This window comes from Zonotrichia albicollis, chromosome 6 (assembly GCF_047830755.1).
Source record: "Zonotrichia albicollis isolate bZonAlb1 chromosome 6, bZonAlb1.hap1, whole genome shotgun sequence".
NCBI classification, from domain to species: Eukaryota; Metazoa; Chordata; class Aves; order Passeriformes; family Passerellidae; genus Zonotrichia; species Zonotrichia albicollis.
In genome coordinates this window covers 31616742-31641830 of record NC_133824.1, presented here as the reverse complement: position 1 = coordinate 31641830, position 25089 = coordinate 31616742, and the positions used below count along the sequence as shown (strand labels likewise).

The window sequence follows — 25089 nt, the reverse complement described above, 5'->3', positions numbered from 1 at the left end:
AGCAACAGCTGCCAGAAGGCCCTTTGGGCCATCATATGCTCTCTGGCCTCTCAGGATTGCAGCCAGGGCTCTTGGACCAATAGTGAGAAGCTCCAGTTCTTCTTGCGGTCCCAAGGGAAAGAAGCCAGGGCCCAAACGCCTGGTAGCGGGAAACAAAGGCCACAGTAGTTCTGCTCCAGGAACCATCATATTTAATAGTTGTTGCCATCACAGCAGATCCAGCTGAAGCACAGACATCACTGGCTGCAGGGACCGGGACCGGGAGAGCTCTTCCTCCCTGGTGCTTTGCATGGCTCCCTGCAGCCTTTAGCCCTTCCCACTTCAGGCAGACACCCAGCTTTGTGCAGGGGCTGAGCCCCCCTGCCCTGCCTCTGCCACCTGCAGCTTGTGGGAGAGGGGAAAGGGGCAGAGAAAGGCTTCCCTCCCGAGGGTAGTGTTACTGCAGGGAGGTATGAGGGGAATTTTTCTCTCTCCCCAGGGCATGGATTCAAGATGGAAGGGGTGGGGATGGGGACAGAGGCAGGGGAAAGCTGTCTCATCTCATTCTGGATCTGCAGAGGAGATACTGGGGCTTCCTCTGCCATCCCTGCCCAGCAGCCATCTCCCCAGGGCTTGGCAGGGAGGTGATCCCATCTCCCAGGCAGGAGCCAGCATGTGGGTCTCATTTTCTTTAGCTGTTGTGTCATCATACCACAAGAGACTGACTCTGCCACTGCAATTAAAAGTCACCCCAGATGGATGTGACAGGAAGCTGTGCCATGGTCACAAGGAGGAGATGCTGTCACCCCAGCCTGCAGCTGGAAAGGGCACGAGCACACTACTGCCCCACACCAACTGCTCACAAGCAGGGCACCCGGTGGGTGCTTCTCCCATAGAATAAACTAAGAGTATTTTGTACAATAAACACAATTTGTCCAGCCCTCCCCCCTCCCGTCCCCCCAGCCCGAGGAAGGGGAGTCACGAAAAGAGGCGGCGCTCCGTGCCCCGGGGAGCCCTGCCCCGGGCCCGCTCCTCCTCCAGGCTCAAAGCAGCTCTTGTCCATGCACGACACGGGGAAGGGGCGAGACTGCAGCCCTGGCTGAGCAGGAGGTGCCTGTGCCAGCCCCTACTCCAGGTAGATGTCCTCTGTGGGGCACGTGTACTCCACATACTCCTTGTAGAATTGCTGAAAAGCCCTCCTGCAACACAACACCAGGCAAAGCTTAGCAGCAGCCTCCCCACAAGGCAACTGTAGATCCTTGTTTCCATCCTGACCCTCACTCCTTACCCTGTGGCCTGTTTGACCCCCCCAGGCCCTGACCTCTTCTGCATTAGCCCCAGAGATGCCATCAGAGCAAGGAGGGAGACCCTGTGGCTCTGATTCCCTGCACAGTGCATGACTTTCAGCCATCTGCCTGCAAAGCCTTGTACTGGGACTTGTTCCAGTACTGTCAGGAATATGATGCCCACAGCCCTGTCAGCCCTGACTCTCAAGCCAAGCATCTCACAGGAGGAAGAGGTGCCAGCCTGGGCCAGGTCCAAGCCCCACATGTAGGTGGGGAGGGCAGGATTCAGCCTGGCTGTCTTGTTCCTCCTGCCCTTTATGAGCCAGCCTCCTCTGCTCAGCCAGGACTCACCCTACAGACTCCGCCAGTGGCTTCGTGGACTCCTCCGAGACGAAGACATGACAGGCAAATCTGTGGTCAGCAGGGTGCTTGGTGATGAACCCAAAATATCTGAGGGCAAAGAAAGTGGATGTGACTGGACCAGCAGACCAGGAGGCATAGGTACCCCAGCATCTCTGAGGCATACCCTCCCTTAAGCATAGGGATTTGGGACCTGAAAGCCCCCCATAAATCCTGGTGGCCACCCCAAGGTCACGCCACAGCCCATGTCCAGAGCTGCAGCACTGGGCTCACAGGGAGCCCTCCAAACCAGGGCTCTGGGAAACCTCTTCTTCCCTTCCTAACCCCAGTTGTGCTACCCCCAGGGAGCAGGAAGGCAGGAAAGCCTCGCTGCTGAGCTACTGGTGTTGAGAGCTGCACTACACTTGCTACTCACTTGTTGTTCTTTGGATGGTACCCACAAAAGGAAATGTTCTTCAGCTGGAAAAAATGGCTACACTTGTTTACCTGGGGGAGAGAGAGAGAGAGAGAGGGGAACTGTCAGAGCTTTTCTCCCTACACCCTACAGTGCAGCTGGTCTCTGGCCACTGGAAATACGCACTTGGAGGAGTGAAATTAATTGGAGACTAATCCTGGGCTGCTATCAGCAGCAGTTTCAGGACTGTTCCAAGCACCTGAACAAAGGGAGCTTTTCCAGGCAGCCCTGCTGGCTCTCACCTCAGCTGCCTTTACCGCCAGTAGCTCCTGCAGGATTTCCCTGGAGGCCCTGAGTCAGACTGTACTCAGGCTAGAGTCAGTGCTGCTGTTCACCAGCACACACAGCCCTCCTTCTTCGCTAAAAAGGCTCTCAGAAACACTAGGACATAGAAGATGAATGGATAACTTAGAACTAAACAAGTCAATTCAAGCCTGGGTGTCAAAGGGTCCCAGCCAGAAATGAAAACTTATACAAGTTTAAACTGCAGCTAAGTTGATGGCATCCTCTGAATTTAGGCAAGATTTGTAGAAACCTCGCACAACCTCTATCACAGCAATCAGAGCCATGAGCTACTCCTATCCCTCAGCTGGAAGGGAGGTTTCCCAACAGCTTGCTGCAAAGCCCTCACTTTCCTCTGCTCAGCATCCCAATGTGCTTTACTAGGCTACTTATGCAGAATGCTAATCAGCAGCCTGGCCTTGCCAGATAAAGAGATTACAGGGCAGATCTGGAGGACACCACTCAAAATAGCAGCAGAAAGGTTTAGAAGCAGCTGACAGATTACCAGGAACGGCTCAGCTCGCAGCATCCCAGCAAGTGACGTGCCTGGCAGCTGTGAGAGCATCAGCTGGCAGTACTGCCCCGAGCTGGGGCCTTGTGATGGATGGGGGATCTCGATGGTGAGCCTAAAATGCTGATGATGGTGTTTCTCACACTCTCAGACGTGGGGTGGAGACCCTTAATTTTCATATGTAATCATGGCCTGCAGCACAGAGGGCACGAGCAGCAATGAGGGAAGGGATGAGATGCAGGGAGGGGGGCACTACCTTGCTGTGCTCCTTGGAGTCGTCAGCTTTCACAGCAATCTTGACCCCGCGCACACTGATCTCCAGGACGCAGCTGGAGGGGGGGTTAAAGTGCACAGTGAGGCGGCGCGTGGTGGCAATCTGCAGAGAGACAGACAAAGCAGAGGGACACGTGAGCAGTGATGATGGTTCCCCACTGAGGCTCTGCCCTGCTTCCAGATGGAGCAGGCCCTCCTGCTCCCCGGGATGGAGTGGGACACTACCTTCTGCATGGCCGCACAGAGCACATCATTGCCCTTGTGGTAGGGAACCTGCACGGAGCCGAGGAACTTCACCCGAAACTGGTCCACCCAGTCACTGCTCTTGGCCAGAGCTGCAAGAGAGAGCACATGGCAGGGATCATCTTTGGTGACCAGCTATGTGGGCTGAGCTCCACCTCCCCTCTCCACCTTCCCACCCCTGTGCTTTTCCCTGCCCAGGAAAAGCTTCCCTCAACACCAGCTACCAAATCCCAGCATCACAGCAGAACCTGCTCATTGCTCCCTGCTGGATGCCTAGTTTGGTCCTCCCCCCTACCCCCTGCTCAGCACCAGACTGCTCAGCAGGGAGGATGTGGTACAAGGATGTGGGGGCATCAGCAGCCTGCACAGAGGCTTCATACCTGTTACGTGGTCTGGGTCCTTGGTGACCTCAATAGCATAGTAGGCAGGGAAGATGCCCCGATCTCCTGTGCGCATGTTGTAGGCCTCATACCAATAATCTTCTGCCTGCACCTCCACCAGCAAAGGATCATCCACCTCCAGCTCCAGCTCGTCCGCGTGGCGAGGCACAAACCTGGGCACAGAGGCACTAGCAGCTGGCTGGCTAGCAGTGCTGGTGCCCTTCTCACTGGCACACTGCTGGGGCACCCCCACAACCCTGGCAGTGCCCTGGTAGCCATGGGGACCTGACATGCTAAATAAAGCACTGGAGGAGTTTTGGCCTCAACAGGCAGCAGCATCCTCACACCTAATGCAAGGGTATCCCCTATTGCACCACCCCAGCTGCTCCTCAGAGGCCCTGACTGCACGTGGAGGTCTTGCCCATGCAGCAGCTTGGGCAAATGTTGCTCCTGGGCAGGGCATGGAGCTACAGGCTACAGGTTTGTTCCCCAGGGCTTCCCACACCAGAAACACTGGAGTTTGTGCTGGCCCCTTGGTGGGAGCGCAGAACCAGCTTTCCCCTGATAGAGGCTGGGTACACTGCCTGTGCCTGCAAGCTCACCTAAAGACAGCACGGTGAGTCTGCTCCTGCTCCTCCCCGTTGATCATGCAGGAGAACAACCCAAAGGACTCAGCACCTGGGGACAAAGGCAGAGGAGAACATGTCAGCATTGAGGGATCAGCATCACAGCCAAGAGAAGGACATGGGCCAGGCCATCTGCTGAGGCTCCTGCAGGATGGTTCATCCAAGAAAAACTCTCACAGGGAAAAGTCCTGTGATGCCACAGGAGAGAGACATGGCTGAAGCTGCTGCGCTGGTGCCCATCAGTCCCTGCTGGGAACAAGGCCTCCCTACACCAACACAAACAGCTGTGACACCAGCGTGAGACCAGCCACACCGTGGGAAACCCTGCCTGCTGGAGCATGCCAACAGTGCTCTTATGGGCTTGGAGAGGAGTGTGGCATGCCAGGAATATGATGCCCCCCTGTGAGCTCACTCAGCCTCCCCCTCAGCATGGCCATATCTGGGGCATACCTCAATGCAGCCTCAAACACCTACTGCCAGCCACACCAGACACTCATAACACTTTTCCAAGCCCCACCATGCCTCCTGGACCACCAGGAACAAAGCCACAGGCTGCAGCAAGCAGAACTGGGGCTGAGGTCTGCTGGTAGCTTCCTATCTCCTGAGCACGTACCAGAGACAGGCAGGGCTGCCAGGGCAGGCAGCCACCAGCCCACCTTCCCCTGTGCCCAGCACTCACTGGAGGAGCGTGCCCGACCACTCATGAAGACATTGAGGAACTTCTTGGAGAAGTGGATGTCTGCCTCGGGGGTGGAGTCCTCAGAGAGGCAGACTGAGTCACGCTTCAGCGCATCCTCCTCATACTCCTCGCCGATGGCAGACTCATAGGGTGACGAGATGCAATTGTCGTAGACCGTGGCCGAGTCGCTCTCATCGCTGTAGCCCGAGTAGCACTGCTTGAGGCTGACCAGCTCCAGCTGCACGTTCTCATCCACCACCAGTGTGTATTTGACAGAGTCATAGGAGAGGGCACTGGTGTCCGAACTCACAGAGGCTCTCTGAAGGCTGTGCCCCGGCCGGGAGCCACCACTCCCGCCACCACAGGAGGCCCTGGGCAGGTTTGTCTTGTCAGGGGAGGACAGGTAGTCCAGCACCTCATCCTCCTCGCTGATGGAGGGGTTGGTTTTCCCTGCCAGGGCTGAGTAGCCGGAGGTGTCGATGTCGGAGCTGATGGACATGCGGTTCTCACTGGACTGGGACAGGAACGGCTTGTCATTCTCCAGGGGGTCCGAGTTCTTCTGCACGGGTGTCAGGTAGATCTCCTCCGTGGCCTCCAGCCTCACATCCGTCTGGTAGCGGATGCGGTCCCGGTGGGCCTCGGGGCCCCTGGTCACCACCACGACGCTGGCACCATGCGGTGGGGCCCGGCTGGGGGCCTGGTGCTTCTCGGGCGGCCGGGATGAGGCAACGCAGGCTGGGGCCATCTGCGTGGCTGCTGTGCGCCGGCACGGGCTCTCCGTGGATGTGCCCCGGTCTTTGGTGGAGGTTGTGCTGTTTTGGTGATTGACCTCATCACTCAGGCAAACGTGGTCATGGGGAGGGGTCTGCTCACCTGTGGGGAGAGGAGAGCAGAGTAGACAGCCACACAGAGGGAATGCTCCCTGATGGGGAAGGTGTCCAGGGATGTCACCCAAACTCACAGAATCACAGAATCAATTAAGTTGGAAAGGACCTGTAAGATTCTCAAGTCTAAGTATTAACACTGTCAAGCCCACCATTAAACCATGTCTCTAAGCACCACATCTACACAATTTTCCATATTTCAGGGGATCGTAATTCCAGCACTTCCCTTTTCCAATGCTTGTTCAACATTTCAACAAAGAAATTTTTTCTAATGTCCAACCTAGACCTCCCCTGGTGCAACTATCCTGCTCTTTGTTATTTGGGAGAAGAGAACAACTCCCAGCTCACTAACAATCTCCCTTCAGGTAATTGTAGAGAGCAAGACGGACATGCACCCTGCATCCATGTGGCACGTTTTCCCCAACCTCCTGCTCCAGCACCACTTGCCTCAGGCTCCTGAGCACCATGAAAGGGTGCAAGGAGCTGACCCCGGCCAAAACCCTGAGAACTCACCCGTTTTCAGAGGGGACGATGACCGGGACACCCGCTCCTGCCAACTGTGCTTTTTCCCCAGAGAGTTGTTATTCAGAGTGTCCTGAGGAGAAGAACAAAGCTGCCTTATAGCCTGAACAGTAAACAGCACATGGCACAGCAGCACCCATTCCTCCCTGGGCCCACAGCACCCCGCTCTGCTGGGGCATGTGATGCTCAGGGAGACCACCAGCCCCACAGCTGAGCATGCTGCTGCTGCAAGAGTGCCGTGATGGCTGAAGCAGGGTGGGCAAGGAGCCAGCTGGGCTGCACTCCTTCATCAGGGAAAACCTGGCTGCAGAAGCCCACAGCTGGACAGTCCCAAGACAAAAAATTCAAGACCTGAGCCTGCCTGCATGCTTTGCTCCCATCCTGCCAGCCCTGCCTACCTTCAAACCACCCAGCTTAATGAAATAGGGGAAATGCCAAGGACCAGGTGTTGTGCTGCTCCTCAGCTAGAAGCCAGCTACTGGATAGATTAATTCCTGCCTCTGGAGACACCCATATTGGATGTACACAGGAGCATACACAGATAGTGTGTACGCATGCAAATCTACACATACACAGTTCACTAGCAGATGTCAATTCTGAGCAGCGTGAGAGGAGAGGCAGGATCAGACCATCCATGCTGCCCATGCCTGGGAGAGTTTCTGTGGGTGCTGTGCCCTGCCTGCCCAGCCCTGGGTGGCTGGCCATGCATAGGCGCAAAGGAACACATGCTCAGCCTTGCTGCAACACCCAGGGAGCAAAGGACACCAAGTCCCCTCTAATGAGGACCCTCCTGCAGATGGGGGACAAGTCCCCCCTGCCTGTCTCCACAGGGTGTGGCATCCTGCCTGGTGCAGTGCCAGCCCTCATCCATCCCCAGGGTGTCCCTGGCTCCACGCTCTCAGCCTCCAATGGGGCACTGAATGTTTCTGCCCCAGCTGCAGCATTTTGCACTGTTTGTTCTTGCTTAAAGTAGCAAAGCCCTGCTGGGACTCCCCGGATTTTCTCACGGCCTTATCACCAACCCACAGCTGTTCCCAGCAGCACAGGAGCTGCCCTGTCCTTACTTTACCTCCTCACTGACACGAAGGAAGCCTTTGCCCCAAAATTCCATCATGTCACACACGGCTGAACCATGCCTGCCAGATCCCTGCCTCCATGTGGGGAGGGAGAGACCCCCTTCACAGAGCTCTGGCAGCCTCCCACTGTGGCCTCCTTGAGTCCTGCCTGTGCCAAGGCAAATAACAGCACGTCCCTGCTAGCCTTTCTCAGGGACACACTGGGCTGGGATGTGGGCCAGGCAAGCTGTCACAACGATGGTCTCTGCGTGCAGAGTGCCACAGGCCAGCACACACAAGCCGACCTGGCTGCCTGGACTGGGACAGGAGGCAGCAATGCAGCAGGCACAGCCCACTGAGCCCACCCATGCCTACAGGGCCAGAGCACTCAGGTGTCTGTAATGCCCTGCCAGGGTGGAGAGGCATTCACAAAGTCTCAAAGGATGAACCTAGCCAGTCACAATAGCTGTTTCTTGCCCTCTGGGAAGCTGGAGATGTTCCTCTCACCATTTCCAGGCCACCTGCCTGGGATGATGATCATAGAGCGCCCAGCAGCAACTGAGACATCACCAGACTGGATCCTGGCCCCACAGGATCAGAGCAGAGGGTGGGATGATTCTGTGTTTTGTGAACACCCTGGCTGGCAGAGTTCCTGGTGCCCCAACTGGGCATTCAAGAGAGGATGCATGGCCATGGTCTCTCTTCTGACTACTTGTAGGAGAAGGGGGCTGAGCAGGTCAAGGGGATGCAGTGTCTCACACAAGTGGAGACAGACTGGGGACAGGCTGGTCCCCAAGGCGATGCCCTGCACCCTTGTCCTCTCCTCAGGGCACCCCATGTAGACAGGGAGAAAGTGGCTCTGGCTAGAGGTAGGCATCCAGAAAGGGAACCCCAAGCACCTTACAGCCAGCATCTCACTAGATCCTACCAACAACACTATCCTACCTGGCCAGCCATGCCGCAGTCCTGTGCCACCATCCCCGCTGGCTCCAGGCTCCCATTGCCAGCCGTAGCAAAGTCCCCTCTCCCATTCCCCATGTCTTCAGCTCAGCTATGCCCACACCTCACAGTGAGCTCCACAGCCTCCACCATCTCCTTGCAAGGGGACCATCAGCTTCCCCTCCCCAGCCTACCATCTCTGCAACTCCCCCCACCCACATCCCTCTCCAGACATCTGCTCCCAGCCCCGGACACTGGTTGGGACCGAGTGTCTGGGAGAAGGCCCTGCTCTTCCCCACCTCCCCCAGCTGGATGTGGCTGCCACACACCACTTGCTCCTGGGGGTCCCTGCACAGGGTGGGACAAGGCTGCTGCTATCCCCTTGTCCATTATGCTCAGTGGAGCTCCCCCGCCTCCCCAGCCCTGCTGCCTTTGTCCCCGGTGCCAGCTGCCTGCGGGCGCCTATCCTTGGCTCTGTGCCTTCCTCCTCCTCCTCCCACCCATGGCCTCAGGCAGAGAGCTGGCATCAGCTGCCGGTGCTGGGCTGGTGACACCCAGCTCTGACTACTCCCCATCTGTCACCCACGGGGACACCTGCCTCTCACTTCATGCTCCTCGGCTGAACGTCACCGCGACGAAAATCCTCCTACTTGGCAGAAGGCAGAGCTGAATGGAGGAGGGCGGCAAAAATAGCCCTGCACGTCGTGCACTTTGCGTGGGCTTGTGAAGTTTGCAGAAGCAGCAGAGCAAAGGGGCTCCAGCCACTGCCTCGGGGGTCAGGATGCAGGGCACCAAGACATCATCCTCTCCAGGGGTGACAGTAACACTATGGCTGTGTGGGGCACGCAGTCTTGGCTAAAACCATCCAAAATCTTTACAAAATCTGAGTGTGAGCTAGACAATAGTACCCCCTTGCTCTTCTGGCCACCATTTTGGGCGTTGTTTTTCTCTCTCTCAGATTTTGTACGGGGTTCTGACATTAATGCTTCTCTTGCCAGGCACCACCGCTCAGAAGCTGAGGCCACCACGTCCCCACTGCCAGGCACGGGGCACCTGCTGTCACCAGCCTGCCCTAGAGCTGGTGCTGCCCCAGCCCGGGACAGCTGGAGCCCAGCCAGCTGTTGGTGCCGGTCCCGGGCTCGCCAGTCCGTGCCGTGGTGCCCCGTCCCCCGATGGCTCATTCACGCGTTCGGTATCCGTGCCTCGTGTGCTCCCCATCCCACGGGAGCCCTTCGCAGCTCCCACCCTGCCAGGCCACCTGGACCCTGCTGGGGCACATCTCAGTCCCGGCACGATTCCTGGCGTCTTCTCTCCACCTCGGCACCAGAGATGAAAGAAGGACCCACCCGGCGCCTAAGCCCCCTCAAAGAACCCCCGCCGATGGCAGTGCTGGGATTCTCGGCGGTGCGCAGGGGCGGCCGGGCAGGGCGTGCTCAGGTCCCCGGCACCCGGGGAGCCTCGGGCCCGCAGATCGCTCCCTCCGGCTCGGCATGCGCGGCCCCCGGCCCGGGATAACGCGAGGGGCCGTGGGAAGGGACCCCGATGGCGGGGGCGGCTGCAGCGCCGAGCACCGCGGGCAGCGCAGCCGAGCCCCACCATCCCCTTCCATTCCCTCCCCCTCCCTCCATCCGCCCGAGACAAAAGCCCCGGCAGACGGCGGGAGCATCCTTCCTCCACCTCCTCCTCCCCCTCCTCCGCACCACCCAATCGCCCCGAGCCCCCCATCCCGGCTCACCTGGCTGCGAGGCACCTGCGGGAAGAGGTTGAGGGTTGTGGGTCGCTTCGGCCTGTAGACTTCGGTGGTCCCGGCCGGGGGGTCTTTCTGCAGCGGCTCGGGCGCCGTCTGCTCCTCGGCCGGCGTGTCCCCCGCCGCGTCGATGAGGTCGAGCTGGAGCATCTCGGCCTGCAGCCGGCTGGCCTCGCCGCCGCCCGCCGCCCGGGCCGCGCCGCCCGCCCGGCTCACATGGCCCTGCCGGGATTAGTGCCCGCGATCAGGCCACCGGCAGGGCGGGCGGGACGGGCCTCCCGCCGGGGCCGGGCAGGGGGGCCGGGGCCGCCGCACCCGCACCCGCGGCCGCTGCCTTTTAAAGGGGCAGCGATGTTATTCGCAGAGCCGGGAGCCCCGCGCCCCCTCCCCGCCTCCCAAGCAGGTGTGGGCAGCATCCCTCCTCCCTTAGTGATGGGGCTTGCTCCCGGCAGGTGTCTGTCTGTAGGTACGTGCAGCCGTCACATTCACTATGCAGCACACAAACGTGCACACCCAGGTTTCATCTCGACATAACAAGGACATTTTTTACAGTGAGAACAACCATTCTGCAGAACAACCTCCCCAGGGAAATGGTAGAGTCCTCATCGCTGGAGATTTTCAAGACGCCACTAGAGAGTGTGCCAGATCGTCTCACCCAGACTCCCTTTCCCACACAGGGTCTGACCAGGTGATCCTTTGAGGTCCTTTCTAGCCTGGGCTGCCCTATGATTCTTCCTTCCAAGGCAGACTGTGCCCTTTCTTGGTTCCTGTCCTGGCAGGTGGGACTCATACAAGCATGTAATCAGTTTGATCAGACTTGGTCTATCCCCTGCCTTAAGCAGGTCACTCAGGGTCTTGTCCATCACGCCTGAACATCCTCACAGGTGGAGAACCCACCACCATGCTGGCACTGTGTATTGCATTACTACTACTAATTTTCTCTCTATGGGGTTGAAATTTTCACTGCACACCTCTGAAAGGAGTCAGGCTCCTCCTTCCCTGTAATGCCCATTTGGACCAGCAACTCCCTCCCCCTTTTCTTACTCACTGAGGACAAGCTTTCTCTGCCCACTCCTTGCATGCATTTGCACATATCAGACCTGATATATGGGAGGGATGCCCGGCACTGGCTCTCCAGTCACCTGCTGATGGTGGCTGTGCTCTGGCTGAAGGCAGCTCCACTCTTTCCCCTGCACCCTTTGGGAGCACAGTGACCACTGTGGCCTGGGGCGAGCAGGTGTCCCATCCCACCCCCCTGGCTGGGCACAAGTGCAGAGCCACCACACTCCTTGTGGCTGTGTGCTGGGTGAAGAGGCACCAGTGTCACCTCTGTGTGTGTTTAAATGTCCGTGGGTGCCTTCCCAGGGCCCCCTCCTCGCATTAACTGGAGCTTGCACATGCACAAGTTGCTGCAGCCAGCAATAAAGGCAGCAGCTTGGCATTGTGGAGTTGAATTGGCTGTGTTATCAGCTGTTTGTGGTGACTGCAAGCTCCCCAGCAGGCAGAGGTGGGGAAGGAGGGGTTTTTACAGCTGAATACTATCCATGTCTGCAGCTGCACGGAGGATGCCCCCTGAGTCATGAGAGAAGAAACAGCCCCAGCAGCTCAGACAGCCACTCCAAGAGCTCTTGGGGCTACCAGCTCCTGACCTGTCAGACAAAAGCCAGCACAGGCAGGGCTTTGCCTGCTGCAGGCACAGCACAAACCCTCTCATGGGAGTCACTTCCCCAGAGTGTCCTTGCTGAAGTCCTGCAGTGGGTGAGCAACTGGAGAAGCACTGCCACACATACTTGTCCTCTTGAGGCTTTAAACATTTAAATCCCTTGTTTTGAGCATTAGCTTTCATGCTACAAGTTCTGTATTTCTGTCTGTGACAAATCACAGGATTTTAACAAGGAAACCGAGGCACGGGAAAAGAACTGGAGGGAAATGCCAGCTGAATAGATTATACCTAGCCAAAGTGGGTGTATTGGAGTCAGCTGGTGACATTCAATCTAGACTGCTAATAATGCTGCTTCCATAATCCTGTAGCTGTAACAATCACTTGGGAAACTCACAGAGGGAAAAGTCCTGGAAGAATGCAGAAAAGCAAATCGTTGTCATTCTGAAGAAAAGGGCACCCTAGCAGGGGGGCAGCATTCCAGATTCAAAAACTAGGAGGAAACTATAGCCACTGCAGGTATTATTTGTGGCCTGTAGCTCAACAAAGTGATTTTGAAACCACAGAGAAATCAATCACCTTACCATGTGAGTGAGACCTGCAGTGATCTGCAAAGCAAGGGCAGGCACTAGACATTGGGAAGCCTTTCTAACTGCAAGGATACTGCCACACCAGAGCAGGCTGCCTTGGGAGCCCTCTAGGAACAAGTTAATGTCACCTAAGGCCAGCTTGAGCACGCTCATGTCTCAGCACAGATGCAATGGTGAGGTGACTTCTCAAAGTCCCTTCACCTCGTGGGAGAGATTAGGGTGTGTGGGAGAGCAGTACCAGTGCCCAAATCTTGCAGCAGGATAAACACAAGATGCTGTTCCCCAGTGCAGTCACGGGGACACTCGTGCTTCCTTACAGACCTGTCCCTGGGACTGATGTGATGCTGCTGTGCCCCTGCTGATCCTACCTCCCACCTGCCCGTGCCATGGCAATGGCAAAAAGTCCCAGTGTCCAGCAACTGGTCTCTCTCTGACAGTCCCAATGCTGTGATCCATGGTTCCAGGGGGCTGGAGCGGAAAGAACCCTGCTGCAATTGAGAGGTACTGGGATCACTCCTGGAGCACTGGTCTAGGCTGGGGAATCCCCTGTGTGGGGAAGCTGCTTGCTTCCCTCGGAATGAAAGGCTCCTGCAAAAAGAGTGGGGAGATACACAAGATCTTGCTTGAGTGCTGCAAGCCTCTTCCCTGCTGCCCCACTCTCACAGCCTTCACTGTCAGAGGAGTGGCAAAACCCTCAGCTGGGAAAAGCATTTTGTGAGTGCAGGGAAGAGAGGGGGACTTGCTGAGCAGAAGGCACAACTGTGCCCCTTCTCCCCACCACCAGCTGGTTTCAGAGCGCCAGGAGAAAGAGAAGTGTCTCTGCCCCCAGCCTGGCACAGCCACAGCTGGCCATGGACCACAGAGGCAGCTTCATGGGACAGCCTATGAAAAGCTGCACGGAGTAAGCAGCCACCTCGCTGCCCTGTCCTTTGCTCCAGCCCTCACATCCAGTTCCCCACTAGTCCCTGGGCTGCAGGCTCATGGCAGCTGCTTCCCTCTTTGCCGCGGGTCCTGCTGCCCTTCTGGGAGCAGCAGCACACTTGGATCAGTGGCGCTGAACATCAAGAAAAAGCCCCTGGCATTTCCAGCAATATTATTATGCCCAAAAAAATGTTCTTTTTCCTCCACATTCCTGTGTCTTTGTGGCTGTTTCAGACCTTTTCATGCAGACCCAGGAGGGCTCAGCACAGCCCTTCATCAGCTCTTTTCCCTTTGGGCACTTGTTCTCATGCTCTTAGGTACTTCCAAGAGAGGTATTTCTTTTAAATTTTTATTATTTTGTTTTTTAATTCCTGCATTAACCATTTCCACAGTTCCTGGAAAATAGATGAGGCACTAAACTTGTATTAACCTCTGCCTGGCTGTTTGCTGGGATCCATCTTGCTGAAACCAGAGCTTGTCACCCTGGATTTCCAAGTCACTAAAACAAGGCCAAACCCCAAGTCTGGTGCTTCTGTTGCAAGTATCCCTCTCAACATATCTGACTGCTGCCATTGGTGAGGTGGAGGTCGTGTCACTCACCCTGGTGGGCCGTGCTCCTTCCCAGGTGGCCTCCTGCCTTGCCATTCAACAGCCCCAAAGACAGCTCAGCTTCTTCTAGAAGCCCTCTGCTCAGCCTATCTCACTTCTCATTTCATTCACTGGGGACTTGTGGAAATTAAGGTTCTTTTCAGCCACACATGGTATTGTTCCTCACTTAGAGCATGGTCTCCCATCCAGGAGGTGTGGTCCTTGTCAGTGGAGAGTTCTCTCTTGCACAAACATCAGTCTACACCTCCTTGCAGTTCTGTGTGTCTGAGCCACTGTTTCTGAAGAGCTGCTAAAATAGCCCATAACGAGGTCATTGTTTTTCTGGGACCAAAAAAGTCCCCAAAACCCATCTCTGTTTGGGTTCACACCAGATCCTGTTACTGCCACAGGTTTTGTCATCAACCAGCTCTGTTCAGACCCTCTCACCTCATCAAGGTCACAGGTTGTCCCCATCCAGCTGTCACCTTTGCAGCCCTCAGGCAGGGTTTGTCCCCCTTGCTCCAGGTCAGTGCTTTCCTGCTCGCTGTTGGGTTACTGTGCCTGCCCACCTCTGCAGAGACTCGCTGCTGGGCAGCTGGATGACTCCAGCCCCTTGGCCCACGGTGCTCCCCACATCCTTTCCCCCTTGCCCGTGGCTCTCTGCTCTGGTGTGACTCAGTGAGCCAGCAGCTTGCTTTCACCTCGCATTGCTCCACTGCCAGGCTTTCACCCGCTGCCTGGCCTGCAGGGGTGACCAGGGCCAACCCTTCCCCCTCCCTACCACAGTTGCTCTGGGGCACTGGGTGCTGCCACGGGCACGGCCCCCTCATGCCCTGGTCCCAGCGCCCCTGACTTGCCACCCCCAGCAGCCCCACACGATGCAATGAGCAGGCTGATGCTGACTGCTGGCCATTCCTGACCTGCTGGCCATTCCTGATCTGCCCGCCCCTCCTCGGCCATTCCTGCCCTGCCAGCCCCTGTTCCGCACGCAGACCCGGCCAAGCTGCTCCCTCTGGGCCTGACTGCTTCCATCAGGCAGATCCTGTAACCTTGTCGCCCCGAGCTCGCTCTGGATGGCAATCAGCTTGGAAAGCTCCCTGACTCTCGCCTTCGACATTTGGGATTGAAAAGCCTCTCTCACAGCCATTGTTGTCACCACTTTCGCTTCTGCTCCTCGGGCAATCCTTCGCGTCCCATATAAACCATTTGGATATATTTTTAGCAGGCATTTTTTCTGAGCATGATAAGCTTCCTCCTTTGCTGTGTTTATGAATAACTCATTGCTTCCCCTACGGCAGCCTCACATCCCCCTCCCGCTCCAGCAGACTCTCAGTGCACCAGGACATTTGTGTGAAGCAGCTCTGAGCTGTCCCCAGGGAAGGCATGGGGCTCACTCTCAGAGCCTCAGCAAACCCTCTGATGAGGCCCGGGTCTCTGTATTGAAATGCAGGGATACAGAAACCCCTCAGTAGACTGTTTCAAATGGGCAAAAAGAGCTGGTTTTCCTCTCCCTGAAGGAAGGGCTGCAGCACTTGAGATGCAAGTCCCCCCTGCCCTTTCCCCTCCCTGCCAAACTTCAGCCAAGGGCTGAAGAGAAAAAAAAAAAATCCTGTCCTGAGCCCAGTGGTGCTATCAGCAGTGGGGAACTGGGATGGTTAATGGGAAGAATCCAGCAACAAACCCCCAGTCTCTGTCTGCCTCACCTACTGCAGGCAGAGGATGGTCCCAATGCCTCACTGCGGCTGTGCCCTCATGGATGCCCAGCACTGGGCTTGCCCTTGGTTTTCCCTGCAGCATTATCCCTCCTCCCTTCAGCACACACAGCCCATGAGCCCAGACTGTCCCAGGGAAGTCTGGCCATAACACCCTACAGCAGGAGGAGTCTGCAGTTGGAGCAGAGGTACCGAGCAGCAGCCCCATAGCTGGGAACACACAAATTTTTGCTGGGAAGGTCACGAATTAGACCAAGGAGCACAGCAAGACACCTGCACCTCCCAAGGATGAGGTCTGCCTGTACTGTCCTGCCTGCAGTGAGAAATTCCAAACGACACAAATTCACTTTCTAATTTTAAATCTGCGACAAATTCTTGTGCCTTTCCTGTCCTCATTGGGTCTTTAACAGTTTTGCAGAGGAAGTATTTCCTCTGAGGGACAGAATGATTCTCAAACCACTTGGCTGCTCCTCCAGCATTTGCATCCTTTAGCATGAAACACATTGACAAAATGCAGAAACTCTGTGTTGAGAGGTATTAGTTCTTAGCTCAAATAAGTAAGTTTTCAGTAGAATGAGTTAGAATGGGTTCATAGAGTTATAATACTGTGTGATCTAGTATGTTGATTGCTCAGCTTTACTTGCCTAACATCAGTAGCTGGATCTACTGAAGCCTTGGGACACAAGCCCTGAGTTTACACCTAGAGATGTTTTTGGCTGGAATTGAGTTAATTCTCCTAGTAATTTTTCTAGTAGATGGTGCAGTGCTGTGTTCTGTCTTTCTTATGAGAGGAGCATTGATAACACACTGATGCTGCTGTGGTTGTTGCTGAATAGTGTTTATCCCAAGCCTAGGGCTTTTTTATTCCCCCATGCTCTGCCAGCGAGCAGGTGCACCAGAAGTACAAACCAGAAGACAAGGAGACTCCAGCTGTCAGCAGAAGCTGTAACTCCACAAGATAAAAACAGTGTATGGCCTGCCTGCACAGACACAGAGAAAGAACCCAGTAAGATGTTAGAAGGGCCCAGACCAAAAACCACCACTGGACCAAGAGGTGCAGGAGAGTGCCTGAGGGGTGGATGCATGAGTTGAATGGCTATAATTACCCAGGGGTTTCTTTGCTCAGGGTCCCTCTCCAAGGCACCCAGCTTGAGCTGACCTAGTGCTGTACCACTAAACTATTTTTTATAAAATCTGAGCTGGGGGCTTTGCTACAGGAAACCTAGGGTTGAGCCTGAAGGAGGAGGAGTCAGCCTTGAGTGAGTGTGTGTTCAAGTGAGGGGTCAAATGGGCACCTGTCAGCTTACTGGAGCTGCCTGCTACAAAGAGTGCCCTCCCAGCAGCTAAAGTCTCAGGTGGTGTGTATGTGATTCCTTGAGTGGTGTGAGAATGCTGAGGCCGCGGCTTTTCCTTTAACACCCTGCATATTTACAAACCAAACATAACCATCAATTTATCTCCACATTTCTGCCCCCATGACCTTCTAAGGAAGTTCAAACAGTGGTGTGAACCCCATCAGGTTCTTGACAGCCTGCTCTAAGATGGATGGGACACCCAACTGAGGAACCTGCACAGGCTTCCCAGCTCCCTTCTTTATTCTACCTGCTGCCTGCTGGTGTCAGAGCTACCTCCTTCCTTGTTTCAGGAGCCTCCAGGTCTCCAGCCTCCTAAAGACCTGTGAACAGCTCTAGCTAAAGCTAGCTAGCAAGCCAGAGAGAACACCTCCTGTGAACAGAGGCAGCTCTCACCATGCCAGCCCAGCTGCATCCCCGGGTCCAGGGATGCATGTGGGGACAAGAGGCACAGCCCAGGTGGGATCTTGGTGCCACCTTGCAGATGTCCTTGATTCCTGAGAATGCTTGCCAGGTGCCAGATGCTCGCTGGTCATCCTGCTCAAATGGGGGCATGCCCCCATTTGCACTCAAATCCTTGGGCTCATCCCTGAGGAACAAACTCCAACCCTATAGTACAGTGGAAACCAAAATGCACCAGCTTTGAAATGCTTTTTTTTTGTCCCTTGGGTTTGGCTGGTTCAGAAAGGACCTGCACTGTGCTGGAGTGAGGAGAGGGCACTGCCAAGCAGAGGGGATGGGACCATGGCAATGTGTGCCTTGAGAAAGCATCACGCATCTGGGGACCTGGTGGTCCTGCATGTGGGCTGATGGTCCTGCCAGCCCCACTGGCACATTCTGCCCATCCCTATCCTTCTCCCCATTCCCATCACACTTACCCTGCTGGCCAGGCTCTCCTTGCAGTGCAAGCTGATTCCACACTCATCAGTGATCTCAGAGAGGTCTTCATCCTCAAATTCCTCAAGGCTGATGTCATGGGTGAGCCTGGATGGAGTGGAGATTGCCTGGTCACCTACTGTCCCAGTGGTGGGCAGGAGGGTGCAGGGTGCTGTGGTGCCTGTGGGCTGGGAGCAGCACTGACACCTCAGGAGAGGCTCTCCCAGTCTTCACTAGGAAGAAAGACTGGGAAGGCAGCTTCTTCCCAGAGGGGACACGTCTGTCCCCATGAATGGCTGGGCTTGGCACAGTCCATGGCTGTTGGGAGGCAGGAGGAGTGTGTCCCAAAGCAGTCTCTGCCTGACCAAAGACAGCAGGGACATGCAGGTTGAGAGTACATGGAACAGACAGACCAGCCGGCCCCATCACAGGAGGCTTGTTCTGCTCACACCATCCCAGGGAGCCTCTGGCATTGTCCCAGCTGGGCACAGACACCCCACAGGGCAAAGGCCAGGGTTACAGCAATTGGAAAGGCTGTGTCCAGGGCACAGCTGGAGGATGGACCTGCTGGGACAGGTGACCACATCAAGACCCACAGAACTTGTAAGCACAACAAACCTCTCAGCCATGGCACAACCAGCCCCTGAGCTGCAGCTGGCAGGGATGTCCCAGCCCAGCTGCCTGCAGTAAGAGAGGGCAGCGATTTCCCTCTGCACCAAAATCACTCCCCGGGGTGACTATGGGCATCCCTGTGAACATCAGTGCTGCTGAGCTGGTCTGCATGGCCTCAGGGCCCCTTAGGGCTCTCAGCCCCAGCCATACAGTCTCCTTACACCCCTTCAAAATAAGAGAGATCCTTTCAGCTGCTGAAAACATGCTCATGAGCCCCGGGGGAGAGATGAGGTGCTCCTGGCTTCTGAGCACTAAAACATTTCAACATAGTGGTACTGCAATGCTCTTCTCACTTATTCATTACCACAGGGGTAAATAAAAGAACCCAACTCAAAAGTCCTTGGCCAACGTACTCAGACCCATGAGTTTTGTCTGGAGTGGCCATGGACACTGCTTTGCTTGCTACCTTTCCCCTTTGCTCCCAGCTCCACTGGCTGGGAGACACTTGGGTGAAAGGGCTCTGCCAAGTCCATCACCCATCTCTGGATTGGTCCCCAGCAGTGCAGCGAGAAAGGAATGAGAATGGTGCTTTGTGACCTGCAGAGCTCCCACTCTCACTTTAAGCACTGCTTGCACATCTTGGGGCTCCCACATGCAGTGCCATTAACCCAGTGGCATGGAGGGCTAACATCTCCCCTGCCCCAGCTCCTGGAGAGGGAAAAGAGTAGGAGAAGCCCATGGGAGAAGCAGCATCTTCCCTCTGTGTTTCTGAGGACCCCACCAGTAGTGGTATCCTGGGGTGAAGACAACTGGGAACAACCACAGCCATGGAGGCAGCCACTGCAAGACACAACAGGAATGCAAGGACACAGCCTTCAGCCCAGGGTGGGATGGCTGGACCCACCCCCCCTTCTCCTCCTGCTGCCCCTGAAAGGAAGGCAACGCGGAGCAGGATTTGTGCTTTGCTTCAAAGCACAAATCGATTTCTTCTCGGGTTACACGGGTCGCCAGGGTGGGACATCATCCGTTGCTAATGCTCGGGGCCTCGCCCGCCATGCCGGGAGCGCAGCGAGCACTGCGGGCCCGCTGAGGGCCACAGCACTGCCGAGGGCTGCCAGGGCTCCCTGGCCGTGCAGGAGCAGCCTGACAGGGCAGCAGTGCCCCCACTCCACATGGAACAGGCAGCCCTGCCCATGCCCTCGGGATGGGGAGATGCTGAGCGGCTTCCCCAGCACCGGCCCTGCCTGCCGACGCTGGGGCGCAGCAGGAGGTGTCCAGACACCTTCTGCCACTCTGCTGCCTGGCTGTCACACAGCTCCTGCCCAGCCAGGAAAACTTTGGGCTCAGCTGCGTGCCAAGTTTGCTCCTGTCCTGTGGCCATCACTGGCGGAGAAGGGTGATGTGCCCAGGAGAGAGGGGCTGCCCCTCACCCCCCTGCATGCCCGCGGGACAAGGCCCCCCTTCCCCAGGCCCAGCCGGTCCCCTACCATTTCTCCCACTGATCTTCCAGCCAGCTCTCCTCCTCGGTGCTCGACTCCATTTTCAAGGGCAGCTGCATTGAGGAGGACCCCCCTTCACCGGGGGACACACTCCCACACCAAAAAACACCCCCAGACCTGCTGTGGGGAGCCGTGAGGGAGATGGCAGCTGACCCGGGATGCCCACTGCCTCTCCGCCTGCCCCGTCGCAGTCTGTGGCTGCCGGCGCTGCTCTCTATCCTCACTGCGCAACCTGGGCAAGCTCATTAAAAATAGATGGAATCAGCTGTCCTGGAGGGGAAAAAAATAAAAAAAAAAAAATAACCTCCCCAGCTGAGCCAGTGCCAAGTCCCTGCACTCTGCTGGGGATGCTGACTGCCTCTGCCTGCCAGCCAGCCAGCCTGGCTCCTGGTCTCGCTCCAGCACTCGGCTCCTCAGCACCCACAGCGGGCACAGGAGCACCCCATCATGGAAACCCTCAGCACCCGGCCTCTCCTGCCCTTGCAGCATTGCTGTCCCCCACAGCAAGGGGACACAGACAGGAGTATCTGTCCAGCTTCTCACCAGGTGGAGCGAGGCCCCTCTCTGAGGCAGAGGCCAGAGTGTTTCCAGCACAGTGGGACCAGCGTCATGGCAGCTGCACTTCCAAGCTGAGGGGAGTGCCTTTGCCAAGGGACAAGCCCAGCCAGTGCAGAGCAGTGCTAGCAGCACCACCCCTTCCCTGTCTGCCCCCACCTAACCCCCAGACCCACTCCTGCCTCAGGCAGGATCATTCCTGGGCTTCCCCAACCTCTAACCCACGCTGAGGGCCAGGGAAATACCTGGTGAGCTGCTCTGCCAGCTCCCACCCCTCTTCTGCTGCTGAAGGAAATAAGGGTCTTTCCCAGGAGGGCCTATCAGGTGTTGCTGACAAACTTTTAGTACAGCAGCCTCAGATAATCCTAAACCACCCCCACACCTCTCAGACCCACTCACTCCTTGCCCCATCAAGATGAAGCCAAAGTAGCTCTAGAAGAGGCCCCTACCATGGCTCTGAGATGGGGACAGGGCATCCCCCTCCCCACTTTGATGCACAGTGGGGTGGCACCCCCACTGCCACCCACCTCAGCACTGCTCTCTTGCCCCTCACTCACACCCACTCCAGGAGCTTCAAGTAATGGGTGCATCTCCCACCACCTGCTTTGCTCCTGGGCAGATTAAGGTGGGTGGTGTCGCAGGAGCCCAGCTCAGGGCCTGGACTGCCCTGCTCAGCTAGCCTGTTGCAAGCTCTCTCCCCATCAGTGCCTCACCACTGGTGAATGTCACACGTGATACCGTGGTAATTGTCACTCAGCCCCACAAGAACAGCATGCAGGACTCCATTTTCCCTATCAGCTCTGCCTGGAGGCACCTCATCTGTTTGAAACCTCAATTAATGCAACGAATAAAGAAATCTCCATCTCCGTATTACTCGCGCCCTTTGCTCCTCTCACATGGATGCTCCAGGAAACACAAGGAAGGCTCTCCATTACCCACCTCTGCTCCCTGTGGTGGAAACACCCCTTCCTTTCTCTCTTCCTTCTCAAAGAGGCTAAAAATACCAGCAAAATGAAACAGCTCTGACTCCTCTCAGCTCCATCACTGGCAGTGAAAGTCTGAGCAGGACTTTCACAGTACAAAATCCACAATACATGTGTACTTTGGTCAACTTCCCTTGCCAATGGCCATGGCATCACAGCAATGTGGGAGTCTGTCTCCATTTGTGAGGGTGGGAGAACCCTGTGCTTGCAGGTTATCAGTGCTTTCCTGAAGGATGTGCCAAGAGGCATCTGAAGGTGGACAGCCCTGCTGTATGCATGAGAAGTGATAAACTTGGAATTCTCAGGAACTGTGAGCAAGAGTACACACGTGGGTGCAAGAACAGAGGCAGATGTTACCTGCCCATGGCAGGAGCAGCTTGATCACAGTCCAAAGAACAGCCTTAAAATCAGTCCTGGCTGCTGTGCCATTCCCTGCCAGCCCACTGCCACTGCAGAGGATTTTCCATGCAGGGCAAAACCAGGGCAAAAAAATGATGTGATGAAGCTGGGTGCTCCAACAGGCCCAGCTGCCCAAGCCATGCTCTGATAGTCTGCTGTTAGGTGCTGTGAGCAAGTCCTGTAACCAGCACCGGTGGAAAAAATAACACTAACCTACATTTCACTGGCCCTGTCTCTTTCTTCCATCTCAGTGGCCAGAGACTGCTTCATTGGAATGGATGGGAAGGCTCCTCTCCCCCCCATCAGAGGAGGACAACCCTTTCGTCTCCCCTCACAAGAAGACAGGCAGCCCCATTCCGACGCCCAGCTCATTCATTGCCTCCAAACAGGCTTTGCTGACAGCTCCAGATGAGCACGACAGACACATAAAACAAACCACTGAGCTAAAATGATTTTTGCCTCAGCCTGAGGTGCCTCTTTGAACTTCCCGACAAGACTGAGAGAACTTCTTCCCCCAGAGAGCCCCTCCCTTCCCAAAGGGCTGTGATTTCTGACAGGGCTCCCTGAGTAGAGGAGTAGTTTCCCCTCTTTCTGACCTGTGGAAATAACTCCCTAAGGGTTTCTTTTCCTAGGTGCCTTCCTGCCCAGAAGCTGGGTGGATGCCCTTTGCCTTTATCAGGGAAAGCTGAAGGAGATAGAGGGGATCATTCAGTGACCCCTCCCAGGTTCCAGCTACATTAGAGCCACAGTCCTGGGGACAGCAGGGCAGGCAACACCGTGAGCTCTGCAGGGCCCTGCATCCAGCTGTGCCCCAGATGTGCCAGTCCTCCCTGTCCCTCTAATGCTGGGTAGAGGGACCCCTAACCCAGAGAGGCCCCAGAGAGCCCCTCACAGGAAAGCCTACCACAAAGCACTGCCAAAGCTTCTTAGCAGGGCAAGGAGCTGCCACACAGTGTCTCAGAGAAAGATGTTGAGGAACTCCAGTGAACACAGACTGCACTATAAGGCTTTGGGAAGCTTAAGGAAAACAGGGAGGATGGATGAGAATGACTTTTTCACTGCTGTCTCCTAAAATGTTTTTTTTTGTTACAATGAACAGACACCTCTGGAGGACCTCCTGGCTAAAGGAGGGATCACCTCACCATCCTTTTCCTCCCACTTCTTCTCAGACAACCCCAAATCATCATGGGCAGGCCACTATGCCTGGTCTCTTCAGAGCTCAGTCTGCTTGCTGGCCAGGACCAAGCCCTCTCCCAATCCAAGCCAACCGATCACCTAATGCTTGGGCTGGCGTGTCACCACTCGGAGCTGGGAGTGCAGGGGCATGTGCCAAAGGGCAGAAACCTGAAACACCTCATCCTGCAGGCAGCAAGCAGGGGCAGAGGGCAGGGCCCACCTCACTGCCAGCCATGGTCTGAGCCCTCACTCTGAACTGCGCTCATCGCTGCTGGGTCATTTGTGGGGAACAGCCCCTCGCTGAGCCCTCCAGCAGGGATGCATGCAGGACCTGGGACATGCACAAGCCAAGCTGTGACACATAACCCAGCTTGTGTTTCACAAGCATGGCTCCCTTCTCCCACGACACTCCCCGCCACAACATCGCCTCTGATCTGCCAGACCCTGCCCCAGGGTCAGACACATCACTGCATCTTCTTCCGCCTGCACTGTGAGCTTGGTGCCCGGGGAAGATTTTGCACTCCTGTCTTGATTCCCCAGTTTTCCACCCAGCTGCACAGCCTCCTTCATGAGGTCAGTTCTTCCCTGGAGCAGGCTGGCAGCACTCAGGGCTCCTTTTGGAAAGATCTGAGGCACAGGCAGAAGCAGCAGCTCGTCCTCCCTCCCAGGGCACGGCTGTGTGCTGGGGAGCAGGAGGGCGCCCAGGGGACAGCCACACCTCCAGGACAGCACTGTGGCCCCTCGCTCAGTGGCCAAGCCCCTCTGCATGGTGGAGGATTCCAGAGGCAGCATTGAATCGCTGCCTTTGCAGGGCACACCAGCCATGTTGCAACAGCTCCCAGCAGCTCTCGCAGGCAGCGCTGCAATAGGAGGCAGTGCCAAAGAGCCGGAGCCACCAGCAACGGGGGGCCAGCAGCAGAGCCCTTCAAATATTCATTGCCTGAACACTATCTTTGCTCGACTGCACCCATCTGTTTCCCACAGGGACCCACGGGTTCCCCAGCCTCAGGGGCTGGGCCTGACACAGGAGGGCATGAGCTTTGCTGTGGTCCCAAGAGGGGACCATCCCCTCCTTTCCACCCAAAATCTCAGCATGCAAGGCAGCTGGTACCATTCCCCTTTTCACAGACAGCTCCCCCCAGCACCCTGGATGGCAGAGGCAAGCAGAGAGCAATGGCTGACGAGGGCACAGCTGCCAGGAGCAGCGAGCCACCCCTGATGGCAAGTGAACACCGCACCTGCAGGCGGTGAGGGCACCTGCAGGGCTCCTCCCTTACCCACCCAGCACATCCCTGTCCCATAGCTACCCTTGGCAGGCACGAGAGGCTCCAGAGCCCACCGGCGTCCCTGGCCTGGCCCATGCCATCGGAAGTCCCTGTGACAAGCCTCATTGGGTTTCAGAGGAGACACAGCCCCCTGCATCCCAAATCGATGGGATCACTTGGTATTGCTAAGAGGATCAATTCTGGCACTCTCCCTCCGTCTCACTTGGGGTTCCTGTTTCACAGGAGCAGGAAGGAAGCAGAAGCAACTGGGATTTCTAGGAAAGGGCTAGAAAAAGGCTTTCCTTGGGGAGGGGAGAGAGATGAAGCTTTTTTCTTCCATGAGGAAGAGGAGATAAGACAGGTAAGGGGGCGGGATGGGGTGCGAGGGGAGCATGAGGCCAAGCAGGGGGGCTGGGAAGCTGCAGCGGTGTATGTGTGGGGCGAGGGCCAGCATGGCTTGGGTGGGCGGGCTAAGCAGCCATGGGGGGCTGGAGCGATGTCCGCGGAGGGGGCTCAGCGGGGCCTGGGGCGGGGGGCAGAAGGGATGCCTGGGGCTGGGGCCGCGCGCCGAGGGGCAGAAGCGCTGGAGGAGGCGGGGGCCGTGCGGGAGGGGCTGCAGCAGACGGGGAGCGCTGCCCCGGGCAGGGGGCAGGGGCTGCCCCGAGAGGGCTCCGCGGGGGG

The 25089-nt window shown here is 56.6% G+C and overlaps 1 protein-coding gene and 1 long non-coding RNA gene across 6 annotated transcripts in view; one reads left to right on the top strand and one right to left on the bottom strand.

Annotated features, from left to right (window-relative positions):
* Positions 1-174: 174 nt before the first annotated feature.
* The window catches only part of MAPK8IP1 (mitogen-activated protein kinase 8 interacting protein 1), a 25264-nt gene continuing 349 nt past the window's right edge, over positions 175-25089 (bottom strand). For 2 of the 5 annotated variants that reach the window (XM_074543040.1, XM_074543041.1), the window contains exons 2-12: positions 17922-18027; positions 10209-10442; positions 6471-6552; positions 5008-5946; positions 4371-4446; positions 3769-3941; positions 3371-3480; positions 3129-3248; positions 2041-2111; positions 1617-1715; positions 175-1178 (exon numbers count right to left, since the gene is read on the bottom strand). In XM_074543040.1, the coding sequence (XP_074399141.1) occupies positions 1106-1178; positions 1617-1715; positions 2041-2111; positions 3129-3248; positions 3371-3480; positions 3769-3941; positions 4371-4446; positions 5008-5946; positions 6471-6552; positions 10209-10442; positions 17922-18027 (2083 nt within the window). In that variant the 3' untranslated portion in view covers positions 175-1105. Of the gene's footprint in view, positions 1179-1616; positions 1716-2040; positions 2112-3128; positions 3249-3370; positions 3481-3768; positions 3942-4370; positions 4447-5007; positions 5947-6470; positions 6553-10208; positions 10443-17921; positions 18028-20018; positions 20301-25089 lie in introns of all 5 variants that reach the window. The other 3 variants (XM_074543042.1, XM_026794405.2, XM_005480035.4) reach the window with 3 other exon arrangements.
* The window catches only part of LOC141729362 (uncharacterized), a 20306-nt gene continuing 19257 nt past the window's right edge, over positions 24041-25089 (top strand). The window contains exon 1 of the long non-coding RNA XR_012580831.1: positions 24041-24769. This is a non-coding gene — a long non-coding RNA (uncharacterized LOC141729362). The remainder of the gene's footprint in view (positions 24770-25089) is intronic.